This window comes from Ochotona princeps, chromosome 33 (genome assembly GCF_030435755.1).
Source record: "Ochotona princeps isolate mOchPri1 chromosome 33, mOchPri1.hap1, whole genome shotgun sequence".
Classification (NCBI taxonomy): Eukaryota; Metazoa; Chordata; class Mammalia; order Lagomorpha; family Ochotonidae; genus Ochotona; species Ochotona princeps.
In genome coordinates, this window is record NC_080864.1 from 897379 (window position 1) to 922396 (window position 25018).

The 25018-nt window shown below is 63.1% G+C and overlaps 5 protein-coding genes across 13 annotated transcripts; 3 read left to right on the forward strand and 2 right to left on the reverse strand.

Moving 5' to 3' along the window:
• Positions 1–808: 808 nt before the first annotated feature.
• RAB3D (RAB3D, member RAS oncogene family) lies at positions 809–23441 on the reverse strand. 3 transcript variants are annotated; one of them, XM_004595508.2, is made up of 5 exons: positions 3880–4138; positions 3138–3256; positions 2922–3046; positions 1458–1650; positions 809–1174 (listed from the first exon to the last, which is right to left on the reverse strand). In XM_004595508.2, exons 1-4 carry the CDS (start codon positions 4111–4113, stop codon positions 1463–1465), a joined length of 666 nt encoding a protein of 221 aa, XP_004595565.2. In that variant the 5' UTR covers positions 4114–4138; the 3' UTR covers positions 809–1174; positions 1458–1462. The 3 variants fall into 3 exon arrangements, with proteins under 3 accessions (XP_004595565.2, XP_058514026.1, XP_058514027.1); XM_058658043.1 differs by lacking the exon at positions 809–1174 and adding an exon at positions 23328–23441 and having other exon boundaries at positions 1368–1650; positions 3880–4165; XM_058658044.1 differs by lacking the exon at positions 809–1174 and adding an exon at positions 6018–6169 and having other exon boundaries at positions 1368–1650; positions 3880–4165.
• TMEM205 (transmembrane protein 205) lies at positions 7093–9312 on the reverse strand. Of its 3 annotated transcripts, none has more exons than XM_004595509.3 (4): positions 9182–9312; positions 8704–8818; positions 8441–8604; positions 7093–7439 (listed from the first exon to the last, which is right to left on the reverse strand). In XM_004595509.3, exons 2-4 carry the CDS (start codon positions 8801–8803, stop codon positions 7134–7136), a joined length of 570 nt encoding a protein of 189 aa, XP_004595566.1. In that variant the 5' UTR covers positions 8804–8818; positions 9182–9312; the 3' UTR covers positions 7093–7133. The 3 variants fall into 3 exon arrangements, with proteins under 3 accessions (XP_004595566.1, XP_058514029.1, XP_012785384.1); XM_058658046.1 differs by having other exon boundaries at positions 9215–9309; XM_012929930.2 differs by having other exon boundaries at positions 9177–9273.
• Positions 9553–14170, forward strand: CCDC159 (coiled-coil domain containing 159). Of its 2 annotated transcripts, none has more exons than XM_058658040.1 (13): positions 9553–9647; positions 10244–10362; positions 10474–10697; positions 11176–11209; positions 11400–11488; positions 11579–11660; positions 11766–11961; positions 12402–12469; positions 12592–12668; positions 13144–13262; positions 13376–13458; positions 13876–13977; positions 14088–14170. In XM_058658040.1, the coding sequence occupies exons 1-13, from the start codon at positions 9640–9642 to the stop codon at positions 14090–14092; spliced, it is 1206 nt and encodes a 401-aa protein (XP_058514023.1). In that variant the 5' UTR covers positions 9553–9639; the 3' UTR covers positions 14093–14170. The 2 variants fall into 2 exon arrangements, with proteins under 2 accessions (XP_058514023.1, XP_058514024.1); XM_058658041.1 differs by having other exon boundaries at positions 11179–11209.
• On the forward strand, positions 14609–20503 carry PLPPR2 (phospholipid phosphatase related 2). Of its 4 annotated transcripts, none has more exons than XM_012929927.3 (10): positions 14609–14660; positions 16202–16392; positions 16956–17035; positions 17588–17776; positions 17923–18058; positions 18463–18734; positions 19147–19323; positions 19585–19707; positions 19918–19969; positions 20088–20503. In XM_012929927.3, exons 3-10 carry the CDS (start codon positions 16970–16972, stop codon positions 20414–20416), a joined length of 1344 nt encoding a protein of 447 aa, XP_012785381.1. In that variant the 5' UTR covers positions 14609–14660; positions 16202–16392; positions 16956–16969; the 3' UTR covers positions 20417–20503. The 4 variants fall into 4 exon arrangements, with proteins under 4 accessions (XP_012785381.1, XP_004595567.1, XP_004595568.1 ...); XM_004595510.4 differs by having other exon boundaries at positions 17663–17776; XM_004595511.4 differs by having other exon boundaries at positions 19585–19691; positions 20088–20263.
• SWSAP1 (SWIM-type zinc finger 7 associated protein 1) lies at positions 23400–24599 on the forward strand. Its single transcript, XM_004595756.2, has 2 exons — positions 23400–23645; positions 24122–24599. The coding sequence occupies exons 1-2, from the start codon at positions 23400–23402 to the stop codon at positions 24590–24592; spliced, it is 717 nt and encodes a 238-aa protein (XP_004595813.2). The 3' UTR covers positions 24593–24599.
• Positions 24600–25018: the final 419 nt, after the last annotated feature.

Sequence of the window (25018 nt, forward strand, 5' to 3'; positions counted from 1 at the left end):
CAACCTTGGAGCCACAGAGTTAGTCCACAACCGCCTGGCAGGCCACGTCACAACTTAAGAAGCCTTGAGAAGGTGACTCAACCACGCTCCGACCTGAAGGCAGGCTGTCAAGGCAGCCCTTGTTTGACGTGTTCCAAAATGCTGCCCCCAGTTTCCTCGGGTCACCTCATTTGTGGGAATAGAGACATTCCCTTAGATGCCACCTGTCAGCAGGGCTCCCTAGAAACACCCCTGACCTTCCTGCTGCCCAGGTGCCCCCCAGGTGCGGGCTGAGCTACGCAGGTGGGGGTCGGGGCGGATGGAACCCCCCCATGGCTCCAACTTCAGCCCCATCCCCCGCAAGGCAAAGAGCCATGTCCGGTTACACAACCCTGCCCCCTTGTCTCCAAAGCATATGTTGCAAGGAACTCCTCCATCAACTTCACAACAACAAAAGAGAAAGTTGCCAGCAGAGCGTGCAGGCTGTGGGGAGCTTGCTTAACACTGTTGTAGCCGGATGTCAGGTTTGGTAAGATCTTGCCTCAAGTCCATCCCTCACGGGCCTGGACAGGAAGGGGCAGCGCAGCCTCCTGGCCGCTCTGAGGTCAGCCCTTGGCCTGACAACTCCCCAAGCATGCGAACGGCAGGGGCCAGGTAGCTGTCAGCCTGATAGGGCCAGGAGGTTCTAGGATTCAGCTCGGGACGGGTGACGCGCTGGGGAAGCTAGCTCAGTGGTTGTCGGGCCCTGTGCATTCGGGGCAAGCTTGGAAGGCACTTATGGGGGAGGGGGGGTCTTAAAGGCAGAGTCGGGGGGAGGAGGGCAGGAATGGGTCTCAAACTCCTTGAGCTTTCCTCCAAAGCAAACACTGAGCTAATACTGATTTCGCAAATGGGCAGGCTGCAGGCCGACAGGGGTAGGGCGGCAGCCATCAGGGCCAACGTCTGCTTTCTGTCCTGGACCCTTGGGGTCTGAGAGGTGGATGGGAGCTGGACGTGGGGCAGGGGGGACCTGAGATGCCTTAGCAACCACCCCCCTTTGCAGCACTGACCCCGGATGACCCACACTGTGCGATGCCACACCTGATCTGCCAGTTGCTAAGCGTCAGTCAGTGCCCAGGACGGAGGGCACCTGGAGGCTGGTTCTCCCACAAGCAAAGTCCCCTCTGGTGGGCCACTCCAGGAGAACAGCCTGGGCCTCAAAAGCCACAAGCCCCTGACTGCGCGTGCCCCCAGGATCCCAGGCTGCAAGGTGGAGCCCGGACCACCCCTCTCCTCCCCAACGAGGGGCTGCAACCCTGCACCAGGATGTCCCTGAGCAGGTCCTGGGTGGGACACAGTACGGAGAGCAGTGGACAGGGAGGGGACGGGTGCACCCTGAGTTCAGAGATGGCCCCTTGTGGCTCATACCCGCTCACAGCCCCTGGCGAAGGCTAGAGTGGGCCCAGCAGGTGCGGGGGTGTGGGCAGGCAGGGACTGACCAGGTCTAGCAGCTGCAGCTGCTGGGCTGCGGGGGCGGAGTGTCCCCCAGGGCGGGGCCCTTCCCGTTGCTGCCGGGGCTGGAGCTGGGCTCCAGAGACGCGTCCATCTTCTCACAGACGACGTCCACCAGGCGTTCGAAGACCTGCTTGACGTTGATGTTTTCCTTGGCGCTGGCCTCGAAGAACTCGAACCCTGGTGGGGTGGCGGGAAGGGAAAGGCTGTGAAGTCAGCCCCTTCTCACACACGCCAGGGAGCGGGGCCGGGGCAGGGGGCAGGGGCAGGGCCGCTCCACGACCCCAGGCATGGCTGCTGAGCCCCGTCCCGTCCTATTCTGCGCTGTTGAGTGCCATGGGAGCTAGGCTCAGTAGATTGACCTGTGCCGTGGGCAGGAGGGAGACGCTGCCTGTGGACAGACAGGAGCCGCAGAAGCCCTGTTCTATGGGGTCCTAGGAGAGTCTGTTTGGAGCCCAGCGCGGAGGCCTAACGGATAAAGTCCTTGCCTTAAATGCACTGGGATTCCACACGGGCGCCAGTTCTAATCTCAGCAGCCCCGCTTCCCATCCAGCTCCCTGCCCGTGGCCTGGGAAAGCAGTGGAGGACGGCCCAAAGCCTTGGACCCTGCACCCACGTGGGAGACCTGGAGGAAGAGGCTCCTGGCTTTGGATCAGCTCAGGTCTGGCAATTGTGGCTATCTGGGGAGTGAATCAGCACATGGAAGATCTTTCTGTCTCTCTTTCTCTCTGTAAATCTTTCTAATAAAAATACATACATGTTTTAAAACATAGATTAAAATTAAGATTGATCTATTTATTGCAAGAAACTGAAAGAGACAGAAAGTTCAGTCCCCTAAGTGGCCATCATGGCCAGCGCTGGGCCAGGCCTGCACAGGAACCTGGGAACTCCATCCGGGTCTCCCGTGGAGGTGGCCGCGATCCACGGAAACAGGTGCTTGAGACAGTCACGTCCCATACTGGAGCACGGATTTGAATCCCAGACACACTGCTTCTAACTGTTCCTCCTTATGCACGCCCTTGGGAGCCAGCCACGGACGGCCCGAGTCCTGCCACCCGCGTGGGAGACCCCGACAGAGCCCCCGGCTCAGCCTGACCCAGTCCCCCGAGCTGGTGGGACACTCTGTGGAGTGAACCAGGCCACAGGAGAGTTCTCAGTGATGTGAAATGGATTCAAATGGATGAAACGGATTAAAAATCAAAGCGAAATGGCGGATCACACACACCCAGCGACCAGCCTAAATCCTAGGGTCGGGGCAGCAGGTTGTGTTTCTAGAGCTGAACTATCCGACAGGAAGCAGAGACAGGGCAGCCCCCCATGCAGATGCTCCCTGGACAGACCCCTGGGGGTGGGACTGTGAAGGGGCACTTGGGGCCTGAAGGTGGGGGAGAGTGCGGAAGGTCTATTCGGTCTGGAAGGCCCAGGGCCCCGCGGCCCAGGCGGGCACTGACCCAGGTCGTCGGCGAGCCTCCGGCCGTCCTCAGCTGCCACTACCCGCTCGTCCTCCAGGTCGCATTTGTTGCCCACCACGATGACCTGGGCATTGTCCCAGGAATAGGTCTTGATCTGTGTGGCCCTGGGGAGTGGTGGGCTGTGAGCCAGGGCAGAGGGCAGGGGGCGGGGGCAGGGGTCAGGGGGTCAGGGGCCAGGGGTCAACAAGCACGTACCAGTCTTGTACGGCAGCAAAGGACTCCTGGTTGGCAATATCGTACATGAGGAGGAAGCCCATGGCCCCGCGGTAGTAGGCCGTGGTGATGGTCCGGTAGCGTTCCTGGCCCGCCGTGTCCTGGAAAAGGGAGGTGTCAGAAGGCCCATGTGCTCCCGGCCCGTCCGACGGGGGAGGCTGAAGTGCTCCCGGCCCGTCCGCCAGGGGAGGCATGGATTCAGCCCTAAGCAGTTCTCTCTGAGCGAAGACCCACGACTTTAATCTTGAATGGCTTCCAGGCTGTCGTGATGGGCCTCTCCGAGGTTCGTCTCCACCAACCATCTTCAGCACCACAGACAGCGGCCACCTGCACCTGGGGGAGCCTTCCCAGAAAGACCCCAGGGGGAAATCCTGGCCAGCCCCGGGGCTGGGCAAGGCAGGGCAGCAGGCCCAGCCAGGAGACCCTGGTCAGCAGACCTCCCAGCGTGCTGTGGGCCCCCACCCCAGAGTGCAGAGAGGACCCCCCAGAGCTGGAGTCTGGTTGGAACTCCAGCCCCCTGCCCGTGCACACCCTGGGAGGCTGCAGACGATGGCTCAAGGCCCTGGGTTCCTGCCTCCCACCAGGGAGACCGGATGCAGTTCCAGGTTCTCCGCCTGGCCCAGCTATGGTGGATGTTTGCGAAAGCGATACCCCAGACAGCACTGCCCCAACCCTGAACTCTCAGCCCGTCAGCCTCAACCTTCGCCCCCACCCCTCCACCCACCCAGATCTGCAGCTTGATCCTCTTGTCGTTGCGGTAGACGGTCTTGACCTTAAAGTCGATGCCCACGGTGCTGACGAAGGCGGGGGTGAAGGAGTCGTCGGCGTAGCGGAAGAGGAAGGAGGTCTTCCCCACGCTGCTGTTGCCGATCAGCAACAACTTGAACATGTAGTCGAAGTTCTGATCGGCCGCATCCCGGGCGCCCGTGGAGGAGGGGGCGTCTGCAGCAGAAGCCATGGTGCCCCAGGACGGGGTGCTCAGAGGTCTTCCCAAGGGAGAGGCTGCGGCCCTGAGGAGGGAGCCAAAGACAACAGGCCTCAATTCCCACCTGCCAACTCAGGCCGGGTGCAGGCCCAGCTCTGCCGCGTGCGGACCCCCTGGAAGCCAGGCGCATGATGAGGGCCGGGATGGGGGTCGGGAGCTGCTACCTGCCAGGCAGGTGGCTAGGCTGGGAGTCCAGAATGAGTTTCTTTATTTACTCAACAAACGCTTGTCTGGGGGGCCAGACACTGGTCTTGGCAAGCACACAGGTGTGGGGATGTTGGAGGAAGAGCCGGCGGGGCGAGACTGTGTTCATTCCAGCAGCCAGCGGATTCTTGTCCGTAAGGGTTAGGAGGCACACAGTGGGTACGCCATAAATGCAGCTGCTGTTGGCACCTCGTCAGCCTTGGAAGCAACCCGAGCATTTGTTAAAGGCCCAGAGGCCCAGATGCAAAGCCAATGGGAGGGAGGGAGGGGGCGGGTAGAGTGTGTGAAAAACCACAGCCTGGGACACCCCCAACCCCCCATTAAAGCTGCCCTGCTTCCAACCCAGCTCCCTGCGGATGCGCCAGAGCTGGCTGCAGAACTTGGGGACCAGCATGGGAGGCCTGGCTGGAGTTCCTGGCTCCTGGCTTTTGCCTGGCCCAGAAGCCCTGGGAGAGTGAAGCGATGGATGGAAAAGAAAAAAAAACCTGTTTGGATTTATCGGAAAGGCAGAGAGGGACAAAGCAATCAATGCATGCCAAGGTCAGGGCGTGCGATGGGCCCCCAGGCGTCTCCTGCTAAGGAGGTGCCCACAGCGGCTGAGGACTTTGCCCCCGGGAGAGCAGCTGGTGTGGCCCAGGTGCCAGCTGTCTAAAGCCCCCTCCGCCCCCAACGTGGCCTGCGTGATGACCTTGGCGGCTGTTCATCTACGGGGGCGTCTGCCCTGCCCTCCCCCTAGTCCAGCCAAGCCCCTGCCCTCACCCCTGAAATTGCGTGGAAGCCCTTCAAAGCCCCCAGGTATCCCCTGACAGGTGGGTCCTGCCACTTCGTATTTGCCAAACAGGCTGGGCCTGCGTCAATGCAGGAGCCAAGACTGACTCAGCCCTGCCCAGCCCAGCCCAAGGAGGCAGGACAGTCCTCCGGTCCAAGGCACGCATCCCAGCCACCTCTCCCTACTCCACCCCCCAAAACCAAAACATCAGGACCACCTCCCACCCCGCTCCTGGTCTCCCCACGTTCCAGGACAGACCCCACACCACCACGGCGAGCCTCCCTGACACTCCAGGGTTCCACGCAGCTCAGCTGGCCATTCAGGGACATGCCAGCAAGGTGCTGGCATGTCACACGCCCCACCCATGGAGCTTTAGTTCATTTTAAACTGGGACCCAAGCAGCCCCACCCCAGGTTCCGGGAGAACGAGTTTGCAGGAGGGGCAGGCAGGAAGCCACGTAGGATCGGGCTTCCCTCCCAACCCCCATCTCCAGCTGACACCCGCTAGCTAGCTAGGTGTCTGTCACACAGCCCTGTCCACAGCCCCCACCTCCTCTCCTCCAGGCCTCCCGGCCGGCCCGCAGACACAGGGCAGAACCAGGTCAGCCTGTCCCGGGTGAGCGGGAAGCAGCGGCGGGGTTTGGCTCTGCCCCTGCACGTGCACTGTGTTTAGGACCCCACCGCCATATGGTCCTGCTCTGCGAGCGCCCAGCTGGGCTCTCCGCCCGCCCGCGCCCCATTCGCGCTCCCTGCTGAGCCCAGAAGGGGTGGGGGCGAAGGCAGAGCAACCCCCACCCAGGCCACCTTCGTCCCCCAGCAGTCCCCCACCCCACCCCTGCATCTGCACCTGCTGGTAGGCGCAAGGACGGACCAGGGCGCGCGCCCTCCGAGGTGGCGCAGGTCACCTGGTGTCTTGGGGTGCCGCTCTCGCAGGGTCTTCCGGTCCCAAACGCGGATGGAAGCCTGGGCCGTCCCTGGCCGAGACCCCGGCCCCGCCGCCGCCTCTGCCGCCGCCCGCAGCCACCCGGATCCCAGGCCCGGCTCCGCCCGGACAGGGGAGGACGGGGCGCGGCCGGGCTCGGGGGCGGAGCGTAGGCGAAGGCAAGTGGGAGGGGCGAACGGCTGCAGGAGTGTAAGGAGTGTGGGGGTACACCTGCAAAAAATTCGTGCAAAAGAAAATGGAACTAAAAGGTAAGCTGTGGGCCCGGCAGCGTGGCCTAGCGGCTAAAGTCCTCACCTTGAACGCCCCGGGATCCCATATGGGTGCCGGTTCTAATCCCGGCTGCCCCGCTTCCCATCCAGCTCCCTGCCTGTGGCCTGGGAAAGCAGTCGAGGACGGCCCAAAGCTTTGGGACCCTGCACCCGCGTGGGAGACCCTGGAAGAGGTTCCTGGTTCCCGGCTTCGGATCGGCACACCGGCCGTTGCGGCTCACTTGGGGAGTGAACCATCGGATGGAAGTTCTTCCTCTCTGTCTCTCCTCCTCTGTGTATATCTGACTTTGTAATAAAATAAATAAATCTTTAATTAAAAAAAAAAAGGTAAGCTGTGTGCAAAAATTGTTCAACATGGGCTCAGCGCAGCACCCTAGTGGCTAAAGTCCTCGCATTGCATCTTGCACACTCCAGGATCCCATATGGACACTGGTTCCTATCCCAGGGCCCCACTTCCCATCCAGCTCCCTGCCTGTGGCCTGGGAAAGCAGTGGAGGACGGCCCAAAGCCTTGGGACCCTGCACCCACGTGGGAGACCCAGAAGAGGCTCCTGGCTTTGGATCAGCTCAGCTCCAGTGATTGCAGCAACTTGGGGAATGAATCAGTGGGCGGAAGATCTTTCTGTCTCTGCTTTTCTCTGTAAATCTGCCTTTCCAATAAAAACAAATCTTTAATAAAAAAAGGAGTGGGGAAACTGAGGCACATGGTGCCTCCTCCTCCTCCTCCCCAACCACCGGCCTCTCCCACAGGGGACGGAAACAGTAGCAGTCATTTCCAACACGGCATTTATTAGCACACAGGGCGCAGGGCTAGATGCTGCGGAGGCCGAGGGCCAGCCCCACGAGGCACAGCCCGTTGCTCACGAGACAGCCCAGGTTACACAGGGACGACATGCCGTGCAGGCGGAAGAAATTCTGACGCACAGCTTTGTACTTGGGGTCCTTGTCCCGCAGCTGGCGGTAGAGGTCGGGGCCCTGCGGGCTGCCCGCAACCTCTCCACCCAGGCCGCGTTCCTTCTCCACCGCATGCATGACCCGCATGGCGGCCGTGGTGCGGGGCTCCAGCCACAGTGCATTGGTGGCGGCCAGGAACAGGCTGAGTAGCAGCAGGCACAGCTAGTGGCAGGGAGAGTGGGGAAGGGTAGAGAATGTGAGCTGGATCTTGGCTAGGGGAGGTCAGCCCCCTCCTCCAAGGACAGAAGACCCCAAGTTAGATGGATCCTATTGCCACTCCCTCATTCCCCCCCAAAAAACACAGGGAGTGCAATGAGAATGGTAGGTTGAAGTTCCAGTTACCCATCATGCTCTGCTGTTACCCATCATCCATTTGTTACCCATCATGCCTTCCTGTTATCTATCACCCCCTCCTGTTACCCGTCATGCCCTCCTGTTACCCATCACCCTCTCCTGTTACCCTCACCTCTCCTGTTACCCATCACCCCCTCCTGTTACCCATCATACCCTCCTATTGTTACCCATCATCCCCTCCTGTTACCCATCATGCCCTGTTGTTACCCATCATGCCCTCCTGTTACCCATCATCCCCTCCTGTTACCCATCATCGCCTCCTGTTACCCATCATCCTCTCCTGTTACCCATCATCGCCTCCTGTTACCCATCATGCCTTCCTATCTCTGGGAATAAATTCTTCCCACCCTGCAATCAGACCTCACTTGCCCACAACCATCCTGGGGGCACACGGGGAAACCAGAGACCCAGAGTGGGTCCCTCAGCTTGCGGCTAGGGAAACTCAGACTGAAACTGGGGGATGGGAGGGCTGGAGGGAATGACATGCTCCCAGTTGGGCTGGTTTTGAAATACAAGCTGGGGTCAGTGCCCCGGCCCGGCTGAGTCACCACATGCTGGCTGCAGGCCCAGCTGGGGGTGGGGGCAATGCCAAGGGGGGTAGCAGCCGGTGCCGACACTTGGGGTGATGGGCATGGCTGTGCACAGCTCCAAGGGCCACACGGCCCCGTCCCGTCTGCACAGGGTGAGGTGGCAGCACCCCCCAGCGCTGCCCCCGCCAGGCTCCGTCTTAGGCTCTTCTTGGGAAGGTGTGAAGAAGACACAGGTGCTTTCTGGGGTCCCAGGAGCAGGTGAGGCTCCGCCCCGCCTACCTTGCTGGTCTCCCAGAAGGTGAGCTGCTCCCAGGCTCGCAGGGGAGCGACCACGCAGAGGTTGAAGAATGCACAGCCCACGGAGATGTAAAAGTAGTAGGGGAAGAGTTTGCTCTGCACCTGGCCGAACGTGTGCCGGGGGAGGGCTCGGAAGAGCAGGAAGCCTTGGGGAGCGAGCGTGTGTGTGAGCCGAGGGAAAAGGGGTTCCCGCCTCCAGGGCCCCCTCCCTTCCCTCTCCGGGACATCCCAGGAGGGTCCCTTACCGGAGGCGAAGGTCACCCACACCTGCATGCCCCAGGCGCCGGACAGTGCCAGCAGGTGGATCACCTTCAACAGGCCGCCGGGGTCCCCACCTTCCTCCATGCTTGTCGGCTGGGTCTGAGAAGGTAGCACGGGGCTAGCTCAGAGCCTGACCTTCGCCCTATGGCCTCCAGAACCCTGGGAGTTTGTTCAATGCAGACTAAGGTCGAGGCCAGACTGGCAGATCCAGCAGCGTTCAGAATCGGGGGTGAGGGGTGGGGTAAGGAGGGCAGAACAGTTCTGGGACCACCCCCGACAAGCCCCTCTCACCCCGAATTATGCTAAAAACACAACTCTCAAACTTAGACCACTCCCGCCAAGTTCTGGCAGCCGAGCCCCGCTAGCGGTCAGAGCCACCGCCGCCCACCCCGTCACCGTCCCACGAGCCTCGGGAGACCCCCCAGCCCCCAAAACCGCTTCTCGATCAATCCCCGACCCCACCGATGCGAAGCCGCAGCACCCGCAATCCGAAACCTCAGAGCGGCCCGACCGGCCCGGTTCGGGACCTGACTCCTGCGCAGCCCGAACCTTCTCCGTCCCCTCCCCTCGTGGGCGTCACCGCCCCCACCGCTGCTCCCGCCTCCCCGCCGAGCCCCTCCACCAATCGAATCGTGGATCTGCCGCTGCCAGTCCCGCCCTTCGAGGGGTGGACTAATAGACTTGCAGAACCCGGAGTTCCGCCCCCGAGGGGTTTTCATCCAATTGCATTGCGGCGGCTTCAGAGTGGGCGGAAGCGGGCGGCGCCAAGGAGGTCGGGGCGAGGGGGCGGGGCTAGAGGCGGCCACACCCCTCTCTGTGACCCCACCCCCCGTCCGCGCAGTGTGCAGGATGGTGGCTCCCCGGGATCAAACTGGAGCGTCACAGCCGCGGACTGGCTTCGCGGTCCCTGATGGGAGAGCATGAACAGGTGGTGGGGGGTGGGGGTGGGGGTGGAAGGAGATCGGGAACCCCAGAGTGGACGGGGCATGCAAGCATGGCCGCCCCCTCGTGGCTGGAGAACTCTCCCGGGAGGAAGCCAGGGTGGAGGTGGGAGGGGATGGGGATGGGGCAGCAGTGCACCTGCTGGCAGTGGGCGCTCCTTGGGAGCAAAGCCGGAGTTCCAGAGACAGAGAGAGCTTGCATCCCCTGGTTCACTCCCCAAGTGGCCACAGTGGCCAGAGCTGAGCTGATCTGAAGCCAGGAGACAGGAGTCTTCCAGGGTCTCCCACGCGGGTGCAGGGTCCCAAGGCTCTGGGCCGTCCTCCACTGCTTTCCCAGGCCACAGGCAGGGAGCTGGGTGGGAAGCAGGGCTGCCTTGACTCGAACCGGCGCCCCTAGGGGATGCAGGCACAAGGCCGGGCCCCTGAGTTTTGAAAGGGTGTGGAGAGAAGGACAGGAGGCAGAGGGCAGCAGAAAGTTCTAGGAGGTTTGGTGCCCGTCCCTGGAAGTGTATCCCAGAGGTCTTGGTAGGAGGGTGTCAGGCGTCGCAGAGAAGCTGACGGCCGTCCCCACCCGACTTCACAGCGACCCCCTTCTGGCCGGCCTGCCCCTGGACCCTGAGTGTCCCCTGCCCTGCTGCTTCTCGTCTCCCTCGCCCTCCGACGCGTGTCTGCCTGTGGACGGAAAGTGTGACAAGCGCTGGGGTTGGTGGAGGGCTGGTGTGACACGCGGGGGCTTGGGGAAGGAGGGTGAGCGGGGCTGAGGATGTGTGTGGTTGGACAAGGCCGGCATCTCCCCCTTGCCCTGCCGCCCAGGCTCTGCCTCGGACAAGGCGCTGGACTGCACCGCCCGCTGGCCCAGGACCCCAGAGCAAGAGACTGTGGCGCCGCCTGCTTCCGAAGGCGTCGAGAAGGACGAGGGGTGGAGGCTGCCGTGGGGTCTGGGGCCTGCGCCGTTTGGGGCTGTCCCCTTTCCCTCCCAAGACTTGCAGAAGGGACGCTGTCATGAGCATGAACTCTTAAGGAAACAACACAATAAGGTCGCTCGCACCGGGGAGGAGGGGGGATGGAGCGAATGGACCGCGTCCTCTGCCCTGTGGGATGTAGGGAGGGGGCCCTGGGGCCAGCGGGAGCTGGTTTCAGCACCTCGAACAGCACCCCGGGAGGTGCGATGTTTGGTTGAGGGTCTCTGGTGAGAGAGGTTGTGTCTGTGGGGTTGTGGCTGTGTGCCTGTGTCCCCCGCCTTCCCCGGCCCAGAGACACAGCGCCATTATCAGGGGAGCAAGACAACGCCACGCAGACGCACCTGTCAGCGGGGAGGGAGGGGGTGCACGAACACGCCTAGAGGTAGCTTTGCCTGCACTCAAGATTTGGAACGCTCAGCGTTCAGGAGCCCCTGGGATGTTTGTCCGGCCTTCCAGAACAGAGTGAGGGTGGACAGAGGGGAGGCAGCCCAACTTTCTTCTTGTCAAAAACAAATGTTCAACTTTCCTCTTGTCCCACCCCTTCTCTTCCTAGAAGGCCTTAGAGACCAGCTCTTGCAAAGTGAAAGGTGAGAACTCCTTGGTTCCCAGACAAGACCATGCGGGGACACCTGCCGTGGCCACACACACACACACACACACACACACCTGCCCCAGCCTGAGCCGGCTCTGCTTCCTCAACCATACACCATGACCCCGAACCAGACACTCCCAGTCCCCGCCTCCCAGGCCCAGCTCAGCTTTCTCCTCTTGCCACAGTCAAGTCCACGGCTATGATCGCCGACAGCCATAAGTTCCTGCGCTGTGAACTGGAGTCGCTGAAAAGCCAGCTGCAGGCCCAGACCAAGGTGAACCCAGCCTTCCACATCGTCTGCTCGCGGCCCCTCCCCCGGCTGCCCCTCAGGTTCAGTCCCCCTGTCCCCCTGCAAACCCCCCAGGCCTTTGAGTTCCTCAACCATTCAGTGACCATGTTGGAGAAAGAGAGCTGCCTACAGCAGATCAAGATTCAGCAACTGGAAGGTAAGGCCAAGGTTGACAGGCTCCAGGTCTGGGCTTACAGGTCGTCAGGGCAAGGATCAGGTATGCCGGACTTGGGGTTCAAAGTGGGGCATCACCTCTCTGCAGAAATGCTGAACCCCGCTTGTCGCCAGGGAGAGAGGGAGGGTCCTAAGTGGGGCGTGGAGGAGGGACGGCAGGAGTTGTATGGGGCGCTGGCGCAAGGCCTGCAGGGCCTGCAGAAGACCCTGCGAGACAACGAGGAGGTCCAGCGGGCCCGCACCACCCGCTGCCTGCAGCTCCTGGCCCAGGAGATCCGAGACAGGTGGGTGAGCGAGGGAGACCCCGGGGGACGGGGGAGCCCCGGGGGAAGAGGGGGGTCAGGGTCTGGAAGGCTTGAAGCACAGAGGCTGGAGTTTGGGGTGGGGGGAGGATGCTGGCTTCAGGGAGACCAGATGGCTGAGAAGGCGGGCAGCTGGAAGTGGGATGGGGGAGGCCAGGGGACGGAATGTTGCAGTGTGGGAGGGAAGATCTCTGGAGGAGGGGCGCTGGAGGCTGAGGAGGGTGGGGTAGGGGCCAGGAGGAGGGGACAGGACCAGGATGGGGGGCTAGCAGAGGGGAAGAAAGGGCAGGTGTATGAGGGGGCAGGCCAGTGCGGAGGGGATGGTTGGAGAAGTAGAGGAGGGGCTGGCCTGGAGGACCTCAGCAGGGCCACCTGAGCTGGGCTGGAGGACAAGGGTCACTTTCGACTGCACGTCCCCTCAGCAAGAAGTTCCTGTGGGAGGAGCTGGAGCTGGTGCGGGAGGAGGTGACTTTTATCTATCAGAAGCTCCGTGAGTGTGGGGCTGGGGGGAAGGTGGGGGCGTGGGGGGCAGGGTTCCTCCTTCACCACCCCACCACACTGCCCCCCCAGGACCTGCTGAACGCCCCTCCAAACCCCCTCCTCCCCCCACAGAGGCCCAGGAGGACGAGATCTCAGAGAACCTGGCCAACATCCAGAAGATGCAGAAGACCCAGGTGAAATGTCGCAAGGTGAGTTTGTGGGGGGTGCTGTGAGGGGGTGGGGGGCTGGGTGGGGGGCCAGGCTGGGGTGGGGGGCCAGGCTGGGAGGGTGTGGGGGCGTGTTGGGCTGGGCTGGGGGCCCAGGCTGGGAGGGTGTGGGGGTGTGTTGGGCTGGGCTGGGGGGCCAGGCTGGGAGGGTGTGGGGGCGTGTTGGGCTGGGCTGGGGGGCCAGGCTGGGGGTGGGGAAGGTGGGGGGCGTGCTGGGCTGGGGGTGGGGGTGGCCAGGCTGGGAGGGTGTTGAGGGCGTGCTGGGCTGGATCTCAGCTTTCCCATCTGCCTAACTGGTACACACAGGAACATGGAGGAACCTGGTGGGGGTACCAGCTGCCCTCGGATGCTTCCATCTTGTAGGAGGGTCTCCCCTCCCCCCGTCACCCCAGAGTGCACTTCCGTCCACGTCCCCTGCCCCCCACTGCCCGTGCCCATGCCTCCCCCTCTCCCTCAGGTCCTGACCAAGATGAAACAGCAAGGGTATGAGGCACTGGCCTGGAATGAGACTGACGAGGCGGCCCCGGGAGGCGGCTGCTGGAAAGATGACCTGCAGAAGGAGCTGAGCGACATATGGTGATCGGCCAGTCCTCCAGACTGACCCTGACCTTGAACTCTCCCACTGTCCCATCCCAGCCGGGCAGGGGACCGGAGGAGGGCCCTCCCCCATCTCTAACCTCTCCCCGCAGGTCTGCTGTGCACGGGCTGCAGAACTCCATGGACGGCTTCACCATGTCCACGGGGGCCCGCCCCATGGCCTCCAGCCTCCGGGGTGAGGGGCGCGGAGCTGAGTGGGGCGGAGGTCGGGCGGTGGGGGTGAACTCTCCAACACGGGCCAGTCAAGGTCTCCAAGGGTCCATGGTGGGGTGCTACTCATTGAAACAATCACAGAGTGTCATATTAGGTCCCATTCAAGGAACTCTTGGGGGGTTGGTGTGTGATGGAGACTCAATGACCTACACAGCAGTGCGGGGTTCCAGGATGGGGGGGACCCACAGTGGGAGATGACGTAGGGTCGCTGTCAGTACTGCACCTGGGTCCCCTCCCCTCCCCCAGACCACTGGGGTCCCCTCCATCCCCCTCCCCCCAGACCACTGGGGTCCCCTCCATCCCCCTCCCCCAGGCCACTTGGGTCCCCTCCATCCCCCTCCCCCAGGCCACTTGGGTGCCCTCCATCCCCCTCCCCCAGGCCACAAAGGACACAGGTGCCTGAGCCCGCAGCTTCCTTCCTGGGATTCGGATTCGGACTCTGACCAGCAGCCTTTCAACAAGAGGCGGTCCTTCCCACCCGGTGCGCGGGGGGTCCCCCAGCCCCCTCCCTGGGGGAGGGGGAAGAGGAAGGCCACCCCCACCCCACCCCACCCCAGCTTCTAACTCCATTTTTTCTGTCTCTCTGTGCAGCCTGAGCAGCTGGGACTGCTCGCCCCTTGAAGACCCCCTCACCCCCTGCAGAGCGAGAAAAAATAAACTAGCAACTAAGGAGACCCTCCCTGACCCCCCCACTTCCCCAAACTGTCCCCTCGCCTTATCCCAGCGTTGGGGACCCCAAGGGGACAGCACGAACACCGGAGGAACCGGCTGCACAGGCTCATCCTTGGCCAGCCTTGCAGCCTCCATTTTCAGCTGGCTTTGCAGGGGAGCTGCTCTGCTGCCACCCCCTGCCCGAATGGGGGGACGGTGAGGCCCAGCCCAGGGTCCAGCTCCCATGTCCCGCCCCACATGCTAATGAGACGCCTGAGGCCCCGCCCCCTCGCTGCCACAGAGTCTGCGCGGTGCCGCCGGGGGTCCGCCCCTCCCCAACACCTGCTCAGGCCTCCATCACCCGGGGCCAGGGGGACCGGGCGGCCAGGGGGACCGTCCGCCCCGCCTGTGCTGCCAGGGGAGCGGACGGTGGTCACCGAGGCGGCACGGGAAGGGGGTGTGGGGGAGGGGCGAACGGGCAGCGGCGACCACCGCGACAGCGATCCAGACCCGGTGAGGGGAAGGGCTTCGGGGTGTGGGGTGTGGGGTGCCCCTCCTGCCCCCCACCTCCGGATCTGTCAGTCCAGGAGCCTCTGGGTCCCTGGAGACCCAGCAGTCCAGAGAGGAGGGGGAGGGGGCTGGGGGGAGGGGAAGCAGCGCCCTGGGCTGGGGGAGGGGAGAGTGTGTGTGTGTGATCTGCCTTGTGTGTGTCTAGGTGGTTGTGTAACTGCCGTGTGTCGGGGTGGCTAGGTATTCACCGTGTGTGTGTGTGTGAGAGAGAGAGAGAGAGAGAGAGACAGGCCGCGGGTCCCCATACACTGGCCACCGTGTGTGTGTGTGTGTGTGTGTGTGTGTGAGAGAGAGAGAGAGAGACAGGCCGCGGGTCCCCATACACTGGCCACCGTGTGTGTGTGTGTGTGTGTGTGTGTGTGTGTGTGTGTGTGTGTGTGTGTGAGAGAGGCCCGGGTCCCCATACACTGGCCACCGTGTGTGTGTGTGTGTGTGTGTGTGTGTGTGAGAGAGAGAGAGAGAGAGAGAGAGACAGGCCGCGGGTCCCCATACACTGGCCACCGTGTGTGTGTGTGTGTGTGTGTGTGAGAGAGAGAGAGAGAGAGAGAGAGAGAGAGACAGGCCGCGGGTCCCCATACACTGGCCACCGTGTGTGTGTGTGTGTGTGTGTGTGTGTGTGAGAGAGAGAGAGAGAGAGACAGGCCCGGGTCCCCATACACTGGCCACTGTGTGTGTGTGTGTGTGTGTGTGAGAGAGAGACAGGCCGCGGGTCCCCATACACTGGCCACCGTGTGTGTGTGTGTGTGTGTGTGTGTGTGTGTGAGAGAGGCCCGGGTCCCCATACACTGGCCACCGTGTGTGTGTGTGTGTGTGTGTGAGAGAGAGAGAGAGAGAGAGAGACAGGCCGCGGGTCCCCATACACTGGCTACCGTGTGTGTGTGTGAGGGCACAGGGACCCCATGCACCTGCCACCGTGTGTGTGTGTGTATGAGTGTTGCTCGTGACTGTCGCCAGGTGGCCACTGGTGTGTGTGTCTCCTACTGGCTGTTGTCTGTGTGTGTGTGCCCTGGGTGTGCGAGCAGCAGTGCGGTTTCTCTTGTCCGTATGTGTGTGGCTGTCACCCAAGGCCTCCTACTGGGGGGTGTGACTCCGTGGCCTGCTCTGTGAACCCCCTGTTGTGTGTGCCAGGACTCTTCTGGGGGGCAGGAAGCCCCGACTCCCCCGCCAGGGTGCTGGTGGTGTGGGGTGAGGGCTTCTGTGGGGGCTCCCGGGGTGGGGGTGGGGCAGCTGTGTTTGAGCTGTGTGGGTGACGGGCCGCTGGCTCAGCATGCCGGGTGTGTGTGCCCAGTGCGCTGTGGGTGTGGGCACCTGGGTGCGTGAGGCAGCCCTGTCCTATTCACCATGAGGCTGACACCCATGCTTGGCAGTTTTCATGCATGAGGGGGTGGGGGTGCAGGGACCCAGTGCCATGGTGTGTGTGGGGGGAGGGGGCTAGGGGACACTGGGGACCCCTGGTGATCAACACCCCACATGTGACACTGCAGAGCCAGCCTCCCAGATGGGGCCCTGGGTTCCGAGAGCCCACCCATGCCTTCCCCAGCCTCGGCTTCCACATCTGCAATGGGGGTGACCGTTCCCGTCCTGCTGCCCATCCGGAGGGGCTGTGAGCGCCAGGGTGGCGTGGGAGCGGCCTTGGCGGTGACAGCCTATGGGAAGCCCTAAGGGATTGTCTCGGGTGAGAAGGGGCGTGACTCTGTTGGCCCCGGGACTCCCCCGGGGGAGGGGAAAACCGGAAGGCGACGGGCTGGCAGGAGGGGGTGGAGGGGAGAGAGACAGCTGGGATGGTGGGAGGGCCTGGCCATCAGCCCACCACCACCACCACCACCACGCAGACCTTGGGGACAGAGCCGCGGAGCGGGGTGGGGGACTGTGGAGGCCACAGGGAGAAGGGGCTCAGGGGAGGGGACCTGCTGAGCAAAGAAATACTCCCAGCTGTCTCGGGGGAAGAGACGGCCCCTCTGAAAGCTGGAGGAATCAGCCTGAGGCCTAGCTGGGAGGTGGGGATCCCTGTGGAAGGATGAGAGGGAGAGACTGTTCTAGAATCTACCCTGTGAGAGCTCTGTGCTGCCCAAGGGCAGAGTAGGGGGCCAGTGAGGCGGGGACAGGGCCTGGATGGTGGAGGCGTGGCCAGAAGGCTCGGAGGGGTTGGGGTGGGAGGGGTTGGGGTGCGGGGTGGGCATGGGGTGTCAGGAACTAGGGGCTGAGTTCTCACTAAACCCTAACTGGGCTTCTCCGCAGGCCGGGCCTTCACCATGGCTGGAGGGAGACCTCACCTGAAACGAAGTTTCTCCATCATCCCCTGCTTTGTCTTTGTGGAGGTGAGCACCCCAGCCCTCACCCCCACCTGCGTCCCCCTCCCAAAGCCCTTCCAACCTCAACTTCCTCACCCATAAAATGGACATAGCTTAGAGCCCCTCTCTCCTCGCTGCCCTACACGGGAGGGGCTGGTCCCGTGGCAGCTGAAAGTATTTTTCTCTTAATTTTATTTGCATGGAGTTTGCTGTTTATTTCACAGCCACGCAAAGCCCGGCCTGGCAGAAACAGACCGCCTGTCGCACTTCATGCGTGCAGGTGTTCAAGGGTCTAGCGTGACGAATCCAATTTCTCAAAAATCATCTTGGATTGTTTAACAGCCGCCACCCGGGCTAGTTTCTTTCCATTGTTTGCAAGTTGGCAAAAGAGCTGGAAATACAAAGATTCCTGGCGATGAACTTTTTTTTTTGCCTGCTTAGTTTTGGCCACAATGTCTTTTCCTAACAGTCCAAGCTAGCCGAACAGAAATCCAGTAAAACGATAGAGGCCTGCCCCCTCTCCCGGGCTGCTCTCACACTCTCCGTCTCTGTCTCTCCCGCCGCTGCCCCGTGGGCCAGTCAGTCCTGCTGGGCGTGGTGGTCCTGCTGGCTTACCGCCTGGAATTCACCGACACGTTCCCGGTGCACACCCAGGGCTTTTTCTGTTACGACAGCACCTACGCCAAGCCTTACCCGGGGCCCGAGGCGGCCAGCCGGGCGCCCCCAGCCCTCATCTATGCCCTCGTCACGGCTGGGCCCACCCTCACGGTCAGACACGAGGGGGTGGTATCGTGACAGGGAGGAAGTGGGTGGGTGGGTGGGTGTTGGTGGGGGGGAAGGGAGGGCTGGCCCAGAGCTGGGCTTGGAGGCCAGGGAGACCCCACCGTGGTGTTTGCTCCTCCCCCCACCCCCAGATCCTGCTGGGGGAGCTGGCCCGGGCCTTCTTCCCCGCTCCCCCCTCGGCCAGCCCCATCATCGGAGAGAGCACAATTGTGTCAGCGGCCTGCTGTCGCTTCAGCCCCCCGCTCCGAAGGCTGGTCCGCTTCCTGGGTGAGGCAAGGGTCAGGCCTCCTGCAGGCAGCTCTCACGGGCCCTTGGGCAGAGACACGGTGGCTGCGTGGGGTGTGGTGGGACACGGCAAAGGGCCTTGGGCTCTGGGACAGCGAGCAGCCATACCAGGTTGCTTTACATGAGCTCAGCCATCGCGGGGTGCGCGGAGAGGACACTCGTGGTGGTGGGGTGTTGGGGAGGGATACCAAGAGCGGAGCGATGGGTCCCACACCCGTTCAATTGGGGTTTTAGGGTCCTAGTCCAAGGCCGTACGCGCTGTGGGGAGGGTCTTGGCCCAGGGGTAAGGAGAGTTCCAGAGGCTGTTTGGGGTGGCGGGCAGTCACAGGTAGAAACAGGGTGAGCCTCTCCACCAGCCCCTCACTGCGGCCCCCGCCCCACCCCAGGGGTCTATTCCTTTGGCCTCTTCACCACGACCATCTTCGCCAACGCGGGCCAGGTGGTGACGGGCAACCCTACGCCGCACTTCCTGTCCGTTTGCCGCCCCAACTACACGGCCCTCGGCTGCCCGCCGCCCTCATCCGACAGGCCCGGGCCTGACCGCTTTGTCACGGACCAGGGCGCCTGTGCTGGGAGCCCCAGCCTCGTGGCCGCCGCGCGCCGCGCCTTCCCGTGCAAGGACTCAGCTCTCTGTGCCTACGCGGTCACCTACACGGCGGTGAGCCGGGGACCCGGGGGACCCGGGGGGACCCGGTGGGATGGGGGACGGCTGGTTGGGGTCGTGCGATGGGGGCGTGGCGTGTTGAGCAGCCACCTGCAAGCAGGGGGCCGCGCATCCCCGCCCTCCCAGTGACGCCAGGCCTCAGGTAGCTGGGAGGCCCGACAGGTGCACTGACTCCGCCCCTTCTTGCCCTGACCACACCCCTGACTCTCCTGCTTTGTTCCCTGAATACCTTGGGAGTCCCTGCTTGCACCCCAAACCAGCCCCTAACCCCTGCTCTTTGCCCAACCCTTGCAGGAAACTCCTCCCACCCTCGGACCCCATCTCTCCCCACCTTCCCGAGTCCCTGACCTGCCCATCTCGAGGGGTTTTCGGGTCTCACCCTCTACCTTCCTCCTGGCTCCCCCAGATGTACATAACTCTGGTATTCCGCGTGAAGGGTTCCCGCCTCGTGAAACCCTCCCTCTGCCTGGCACTCCTATGCCCTGCCTTCCTGGTGGGCGTGGTCCGCGTGGCCGAGTACCGCAACCACTGGTCCGACGTGTTGGCTGGCTTCCTGACCGGGGCGGCCATCGCCACCTTTCTGGTGAGTCCCTTCCCCTAAGCCCCTCAACATGGCCGTGCCCATGTGACCCACCAGGTGCCCGGTACTGCAAAGATCATGTTACTGAAGAATTGAGAAACCACCATCATGGGCCAAATGTCAAAACAAAGCTGGCACAGGCTCTGCAACCTCATTCCTTTGAAAACTAGGGGTGGCTGTAACAGAACCCCCATAGAGGGTCAGCTTCAGGCTTCAGCATGGGTTAATCCGCCTCCCGCTCCCCCACCCACTTCTCTGTCCCAGGTAACCTGCGTGGTGCACAACTTCCAGAACCGGCCCCCCTCAGGCCGAAGGCTCTCCCCCTGGGAAGATCTCAGCCAAGCCCCCACCATGGACAGCCCCCTTGAAAAGTTAAGTGTGGCCCAGGTAAGGGGGGCCGGGGGCTGCTCCCGGCTGGAGAGGGTGGTGGGTGGTGGAGGGGCGGCGGTCCAGGTAAGGCAGAGGGGGCCTCTATGGATGTAGACACAGTGGTGGGGTTGGGGAGCTGTGCACCTGCCGAGCCCTGCCATGGGGGCTGCGGACTGCGGCTGGGGGCTCTGGGATCCTCTAGCCCTCCCCTCTGCCTCTTGGTCTCAGGAACCCGAGACCTGCAGACCGCATTCGACACCGGCGCGGCTCACCCCATCCAGTGAGTGTGGGGGAGACTAGTACGGGTTCGGGGGGCTTCCGGTGGCACCTCCCTGTTTCCCCAAACCAGGCTCCTGCGCTTGCTAAGATCCCTCGAACCCCCCACCTTTTTCGTTTAGAGCCGCAGAACTGCGCCCTCCGTGGCCACCTGATCCCCAGCTGCGTGTCCTCCAGGGCCCCCGCCATGTGCTCGTCGCCCCGTGTGCCCCGTCCTCGCCTGAGGTCTGAGCCGACGCCCCTGCCGCTGCCCCTGCCCCTGCCCGCGCCCACCACCCCCAGCCAGGGCCCTTCGCCCTCCTCCCCAGGTCCTGGGGGACGTGGCCGGAAGCTGCTGCTGCCCACGCCCCTGCTGCGGGACCTGTACAGCCTGGGCGGACTGTGCCCGTCCCCCTTCCACCGGGATGACTTCAGCCCGTACCTCTTCGCCAGCCGGGACCACCTGCTGTGAAGTCTCTCACCCCCGCCACACACACCCCGCCATCCCCGCCTCTGCCCTGCCCACAAACCCCGCCACGCCGTGTGTGCGCGTGTGCTGCTGTGTAAGTGCCATGGACTCCCTCTAGGCCCCCAAACCAGCCAGGCCCACAGGTACAAAGATGGTGGGAAGGATGTTGGGGAGATAAAGGTGACGGCGCAGGGCTTCTGCCTGGCCCTGGGGCCTCCCTGTGGGATCAAGTGCAAAGTAGAGCCCGCCTCCTAAGGGTTGCCCTTGGAAGGGCCAATGCCTGAGCTGCCTGGGCTTTAGGGCAGCCCATGCAAGTCTGGCGTTTCCATAATTCTAACCAGGAGAGATTGCTCCCAGCCAATGGAACAGTCAGTGGGTGTGAGTCCAGTCTCTGGGGAACCGCCCACGTCTACATGTGTGCCAAGGAGGCTAGGGGCTGTGGGGCCATCCTCCCTGGTCGCTGGTCCCCTTCCCCCCCCCACAAGCAGGTGGCCAGCTGGAGGGCGGAGGGGGGAGGGGACAGGCTCCCCACCCCCCTCTAAGTCCCTCCCACACTCCCTACTTAAAGCAGGGCTTGCCCCAGTTCCAATGTTTTGGGGTTTCAGGGTGCTGTGTCTCCCAGCCTGCCCGTTCCCAGGTCAGCCCCGGCCCCAGAACCGTTCTGGTACTTCATTAGGGCTGTGGGAAGGAGTTCTTTCCCCACTGCAGCTCAAACCTCCCCTAGTCCTCGTGGCTCCCTGGCCCCTCCACCTTGTACCTCAGCCTGCTGCACAGGTGCCATCACGGTGGGCAGGGGGTAAGGTGGGACAAAGAGGTGACCCTGCCCCCTCCCCCGGCAGCCCAAGGTGGTGGGCAGCAGACACTGCCCCACCCCCACCGCCTTGACTGTCTTCCCCCATGTTTAATAAAGACCTGTTTATAACACAAGCTCGGCCACCTGCTCTCCTTCTCGGGGTCCTGGGGAGGGTGGGATGGGTCTGGGTGGCTGGGCTGGGCTGTGCTGAGTATCTGAGGGCGACGGTGAGGAGGCGGCGACCGTGGGCACTTCTCGGCTCACTCTCTTTCGTGGGTATTCACCTACCAGATTCAGACAGCCCCACCAGCACCAAGGCACACAGCCGTGACGCACGGGGAGAGGCCATTCACCCACACATCCGTTCATTTCTCAAACTGAGTGCCGGATCATCGCCATGCCCACAGGCTGCTGGGGGGCACCGCCATGCCCTGGGTGGCAGAGAGGCCCCAGAAGGTGTGCTACCTGGGGAGCAGGGCCCACTTCTCCCCATGCACCCTAATCTCACACAGAAGGGAGGATGAAGGCTCCGGTCCCATCCGTGAAGGGCTCCTCTCTCTTGACCCAAGGCCCTCTCAAGGATGCCACCTCCCTATGCCATCATGCTGAGGGGTCCAGACTGCAACTGTTGGGGCTGGCACAGTGGCACAGAAGGCTAACCCCTATCCTGTGGTGCCGGGATCCCACATGGGCGTCGGTTCTAATCCCGGCAGCTCCAATTCCCACCCAGCTCCCTGCTTGTGGCCTGGGAAAGCGGCGAAGGACGGCCCAAAGCAACATGTCACAAGATCTTTCAAAGTCTGAAAAATTCCGAGTTCTGAATCTCAGCCTCAAGGATTTAGGCCAAAGGGATGTTTGATAGGTTGGATATTAATAAGGATGAAAATGATGGGACAGCGGTCAAATGGGGGGCCAAGGGCTTCCACCTTAAAGAAGGGAGTTGGGGAGCAGAGGGGAGAGGTGCAGACGTCCGGTTGTGGGAGGGGACGGAGGACGAGCAGGGCGGGAGAGAGGGTGGGGTTGGTGGTGTGGCACACACGCCTGGCTGGAGCCCCCCAGGCCATCTGGGGTGGTGATGGGGACACCTGTGGTCCCTTGGGGCCTGCCGCTGCTTCTGCCGGGTCAGCACCGCGGACAGCGCCTGATGCAACCCCAGGTGGGTGCTGTCCGGGGTGCTGAGGTCGACTGGCACCCTGAGAAAGGGTGTTCTAAGGACCTGGTCCCCCGCCCCCGCCCCGAGGCCTGATCCCCAGTTTCAGTCACCACGAGGCTGCTGCTGTGACACGGGGTCCGGCATCCCCACAGGGGCACCACTTCGAGTCCCGGGCTCCCTGTTGCCCGTGTGGGAGACCCACATGGACTTTCGGGCTCCTGGCTTCAGCTTGGCCCAGTCTCCCCTCCTGCCCTTGGTGTGTATGGGGAGCGGGGGCACGGAAGGGGAGGGTAGGCAGGCGTGACTGCGGACGACAGCTAGCTGGCTTGGTTTTCTCTCCGGGTGTGTCTGAAATGTCACGAAGGCGAGGACAGGAAGCACGTGGCTTCACACAGGGGCCACGGGAAGTCTGTGCGCAGCGTATGTGGGGGGCAGGCCGGGGCGGGGTCAGGGCAGTGGGTGGCAGGGCCATGGGGCTGCGCCTTTCGGGGTGCTGGGCACGCAGTGTGTGCGCAAGGTGAAGGGTGTGGAAGGGATGCTTGAGGGGGGCAGGGGAGCCCCGTCTGCCTGCCAGCAGCGGGCGTGGGTGCAGAGGGACGCGGGGGAGCTGTTTTCTGGCCCCAGGAGACAGAAAGCCCTGGAAATCAATTCCCTCCTGCTCCCCCATTCCGCCGTCGCGTCTCCAGGCAACCGCACCCCTCGGCGGTTGCCAGGACAACGCAGGCCTTGAGCTGCAGGCAGGTCCGGGCGGAAGTCGGGGTGGGGGTGGGCCCAGAGCCGCCGCTCCCGCTCACTCCCTCCTCTCCTTGATATGTATGTATTTTTATTTATTTATTCTTGATTTTCGAGGACCTGTGTGGGCTCCAGCTAAGGGGCGCCGGAAGTGAACCAGACAAACGCCCGTTTTTTTCCGACGCCGGATCCCAGTCAGGGCAGGAACTAACATGTTGACGGACAGCCCGACTCACCAATGAGAGGCGTCCCTCGGGGCGGGAGTTGGGCGCCCGCGCGCTCCCCGATTGGCTACAAGTCGGCGGCGAATGGCGGCCGCGCTGAGGCGAGTGCTCAGCCGTGGTCTCGAGGCCGCGCCGGGGCAGGAGGACGCGCCCGGGCCGCCCGTGCTGCTGCTCGGCGCCGCCGGCTCCGGGAAGACGGCGCTGCTCTTCGCCGCGGCCCTGGAGGCGGCGGGAGACGGCCGCGGCCACGTCCTCTTCCTGACTCGGCGGCCGCTGCAGAGCCTGCCGCGCGGCACCACGGGAGCGGCTCGCGAGCCCTGGCGGCTCCAGGTAACTGCGCAGAGGCGGGACTCGTCGCGCCGGCAGGCCAATCGCGGCAGGACTCCGGTGCCGAGCGACCAATCGCAGCAGGACTCATGTGAACTGACAGGGACCGTGACCCATGGTGGGTGAAGGTGGGGAGGAAGGGCGGGAAGCCACCACGACGGAGGAGGGCGGGAGTTTTGTGAGGATTGACTGCGGCTGGACCCAATGAGCGGGAGACGTACGAGGATTGACTGAGAGATGATCCTATCATGGGGCGGAGTGGGGTTAGAGGCGGGATCACATGGAGACAGCCGCTGCTCCAGGGCGGCAGCTGACTTGAGAATTCTCGTGGGAGGTTTTTGGTGGGAAGATGTCCGTGGACATTTGTTCACTTAAAAAAGGAAAACGAGTTACTCCCGAATAGCCAGGACACTACAGCCGCCCCCCAACACTGAATTGAACCCCTTAAACATACTTATTTTTTTTTCTTGACCTTCTAGAAAATTCGCTTCCAGTATCCACCCTCCACTCAGGAGCTCGTGTGGCTCCTGTGCTCGGCCCACGAAGGCCGGGGACCTACCCCGTCCCTGTTGCTGCTGGACGGCCTGGAGGAGTACCTGGCCGAAGACCCCGGCACCCAGGAAGTCGCCTACCTGGCCGCCCTGCTCCTGGACACAGCCGCCCACTTCGGCCAGAGACTGGGACCCGGCCGGGAGTGTGGGCTGGCCGTGGCCCTGCAGACCCCGGAGGAAGGGGACGGCACGGGTGCCCTGCAGCTGGCCATGCTGCAGCGCTACCTCCCCGCCCAGTGCTGGCTGCAGCCCCAGACCCCGGGCCCCGGCCGGGAGCCCAGCTGCCTGCGAGCCTGCCTGGACCCGGGGGCGCCGGGCCCCCGCTCCGAGTGGACAGTGACATTTGGAGAGGATGGGGAGATGACGGTCACCCCCTGGTGCAGCTCGACCCAGCCTTGACCCTCGTCCCCCACTCTGGGATGTGTTCCGATCCAAAGACGTTAACGCGTACAAAGGACATTTGTTTTGTGTCCCCGTGGCGGTCAGCTCTGACCTATTACCTGGCTTCCCTGGGTCTAAATAAAAACCATTTCCTGCAGCTGGAGCTGACATGCGTCTCCTTTCCTGGGCGACTGTATCCCGGTGTATCCATCCGACAGCTCGAGACAGGGTTTATTGTTGGGAGCATAGAATAAGCTAGAAGCTCGTCCGAGTTTTCTTCTCCTTGAGTGTACCACCAAACTACATCTCCCAGCCTTCCATGGGCCTGGCTCAGGTCACATGACCCTGGCCAATAGGATTGGAGAAGGCAGTCCCCAAGGGACCCTAAGGTTGGTCCAGGAGCCAGGAGCTCCATCCGGGTCTCCCACGTAAGTGGCAGGGGCC

What these genes read in the sequence shown, in the direction of transcription:
- PLPPR2 (XM_012929927.3), top strand. Translation starts at nt 16,970, where the DNA reads ATGGCTGGAGGGAGACCTCACCTGAAACGAAGTTTCTCCATCATCCCC. An exon ending in CGGCCATCGCCACCTTTCTG is followed by an intron (nt 19,324 to 19,584) that starts GTGAGTCCCTTC and finishes TCTCTGTCCCAG; the next exon opens with GTAACCTGCGTGGTGCACAA. An exon ending in GGCGCGGCTCACCCCATCCA is followed by an intron (nt 19,970 to 20,087) that starts GTGAGTGTGGGG and finishes TTTTTCGTTTAG; the next exon opens with AGCCGCAGAACTGCGCCCTC.
- CCDC159 (XM_058658040.1), top strand. An exon ending in TTTTATCTATCAGAAGCTCC is followed by an intron (nt 12,470 to 12,591) that starts GTGAGTGTGGGG and finishes CTCCCCCCACAG; the next exon opens with AGGCCCAGGAGGACGAGATC. An exon ending in CATGGCCTCCAGCCTCCGGG is followed by an intron (nt 13,459 to 13,875) that starts GTGAGGGGCGCG and finishes CCCCTCCCCCAG; the next exon opens with GCCACAAAGGACACAGGTGC.
- TMEM205 (XM_004595509.3), bottom strand. Translation starts at nt 8,803, where the DNA reads ATGGAGGAAGGTGGGGACCCCGGCGGCCTGTTGAAGGTGATCCACCTG. An exon ending in GTGGGTGACCTTCGCCTCCG is followed by an intron (nt 8,605 to 8,703) that starts GTAAGGGACCCT and finishes TCGCTCCCCAAG; the next exon opens with GCTTCCTGCTCTTCCGAGCC. An exon ending in CCTTCTGGGAGACCAGCAAG is followed by an intron (nt 7,440 to 8,440) that starts GTAGGCGGGGCG and finishes CCCTGCCACTAG; the next exon opens with CTGTGCCTGCTGCTACTCAG.
- RAB3D (XM_004595508.2), bottom strand. Translation starts at nt 4,113, where the DNA reads ATGGCTTCTGCTGCAGACGCCCCCTCCTCCACGGGCGCCCGGGATGCG. An exon ending in TTTGCTGCCGTACAAGACTG is followed by an intron (nt 3,047 to 3,137) that starts GTACGTGCTTGT and finishes ACCACTCCCCAG; the next exon opens with GGCCACACAGATCAAGACCT. An exon ending in GAGGCTCGCCGACGACCTGG is followed by an intron (nt 1,651 to 2,921) that starts GTCAGTGCCCGC and finishes CCACCCCACCAG; the next exon opens with GGTTCGAGTTCTTCGAGGCC.
- SWSAP1 (XM_004595756.2), top strand. Translation starts at nt 23,400, where the DNA reads ATGGCGGCCGCGCTGAGGCGAGTGCTCAGCCGTGGTCTCGAGGCCGCG. An exon ending in GCGAGCCCTGGCGGCTCCAG is followed by an intron (nt 23,646 to 24,121) that starts GTAACTGCGCAG and finishes TTGACCTTCTAG; the next exon opens with AAAATTCGCTTCCAGTATCC.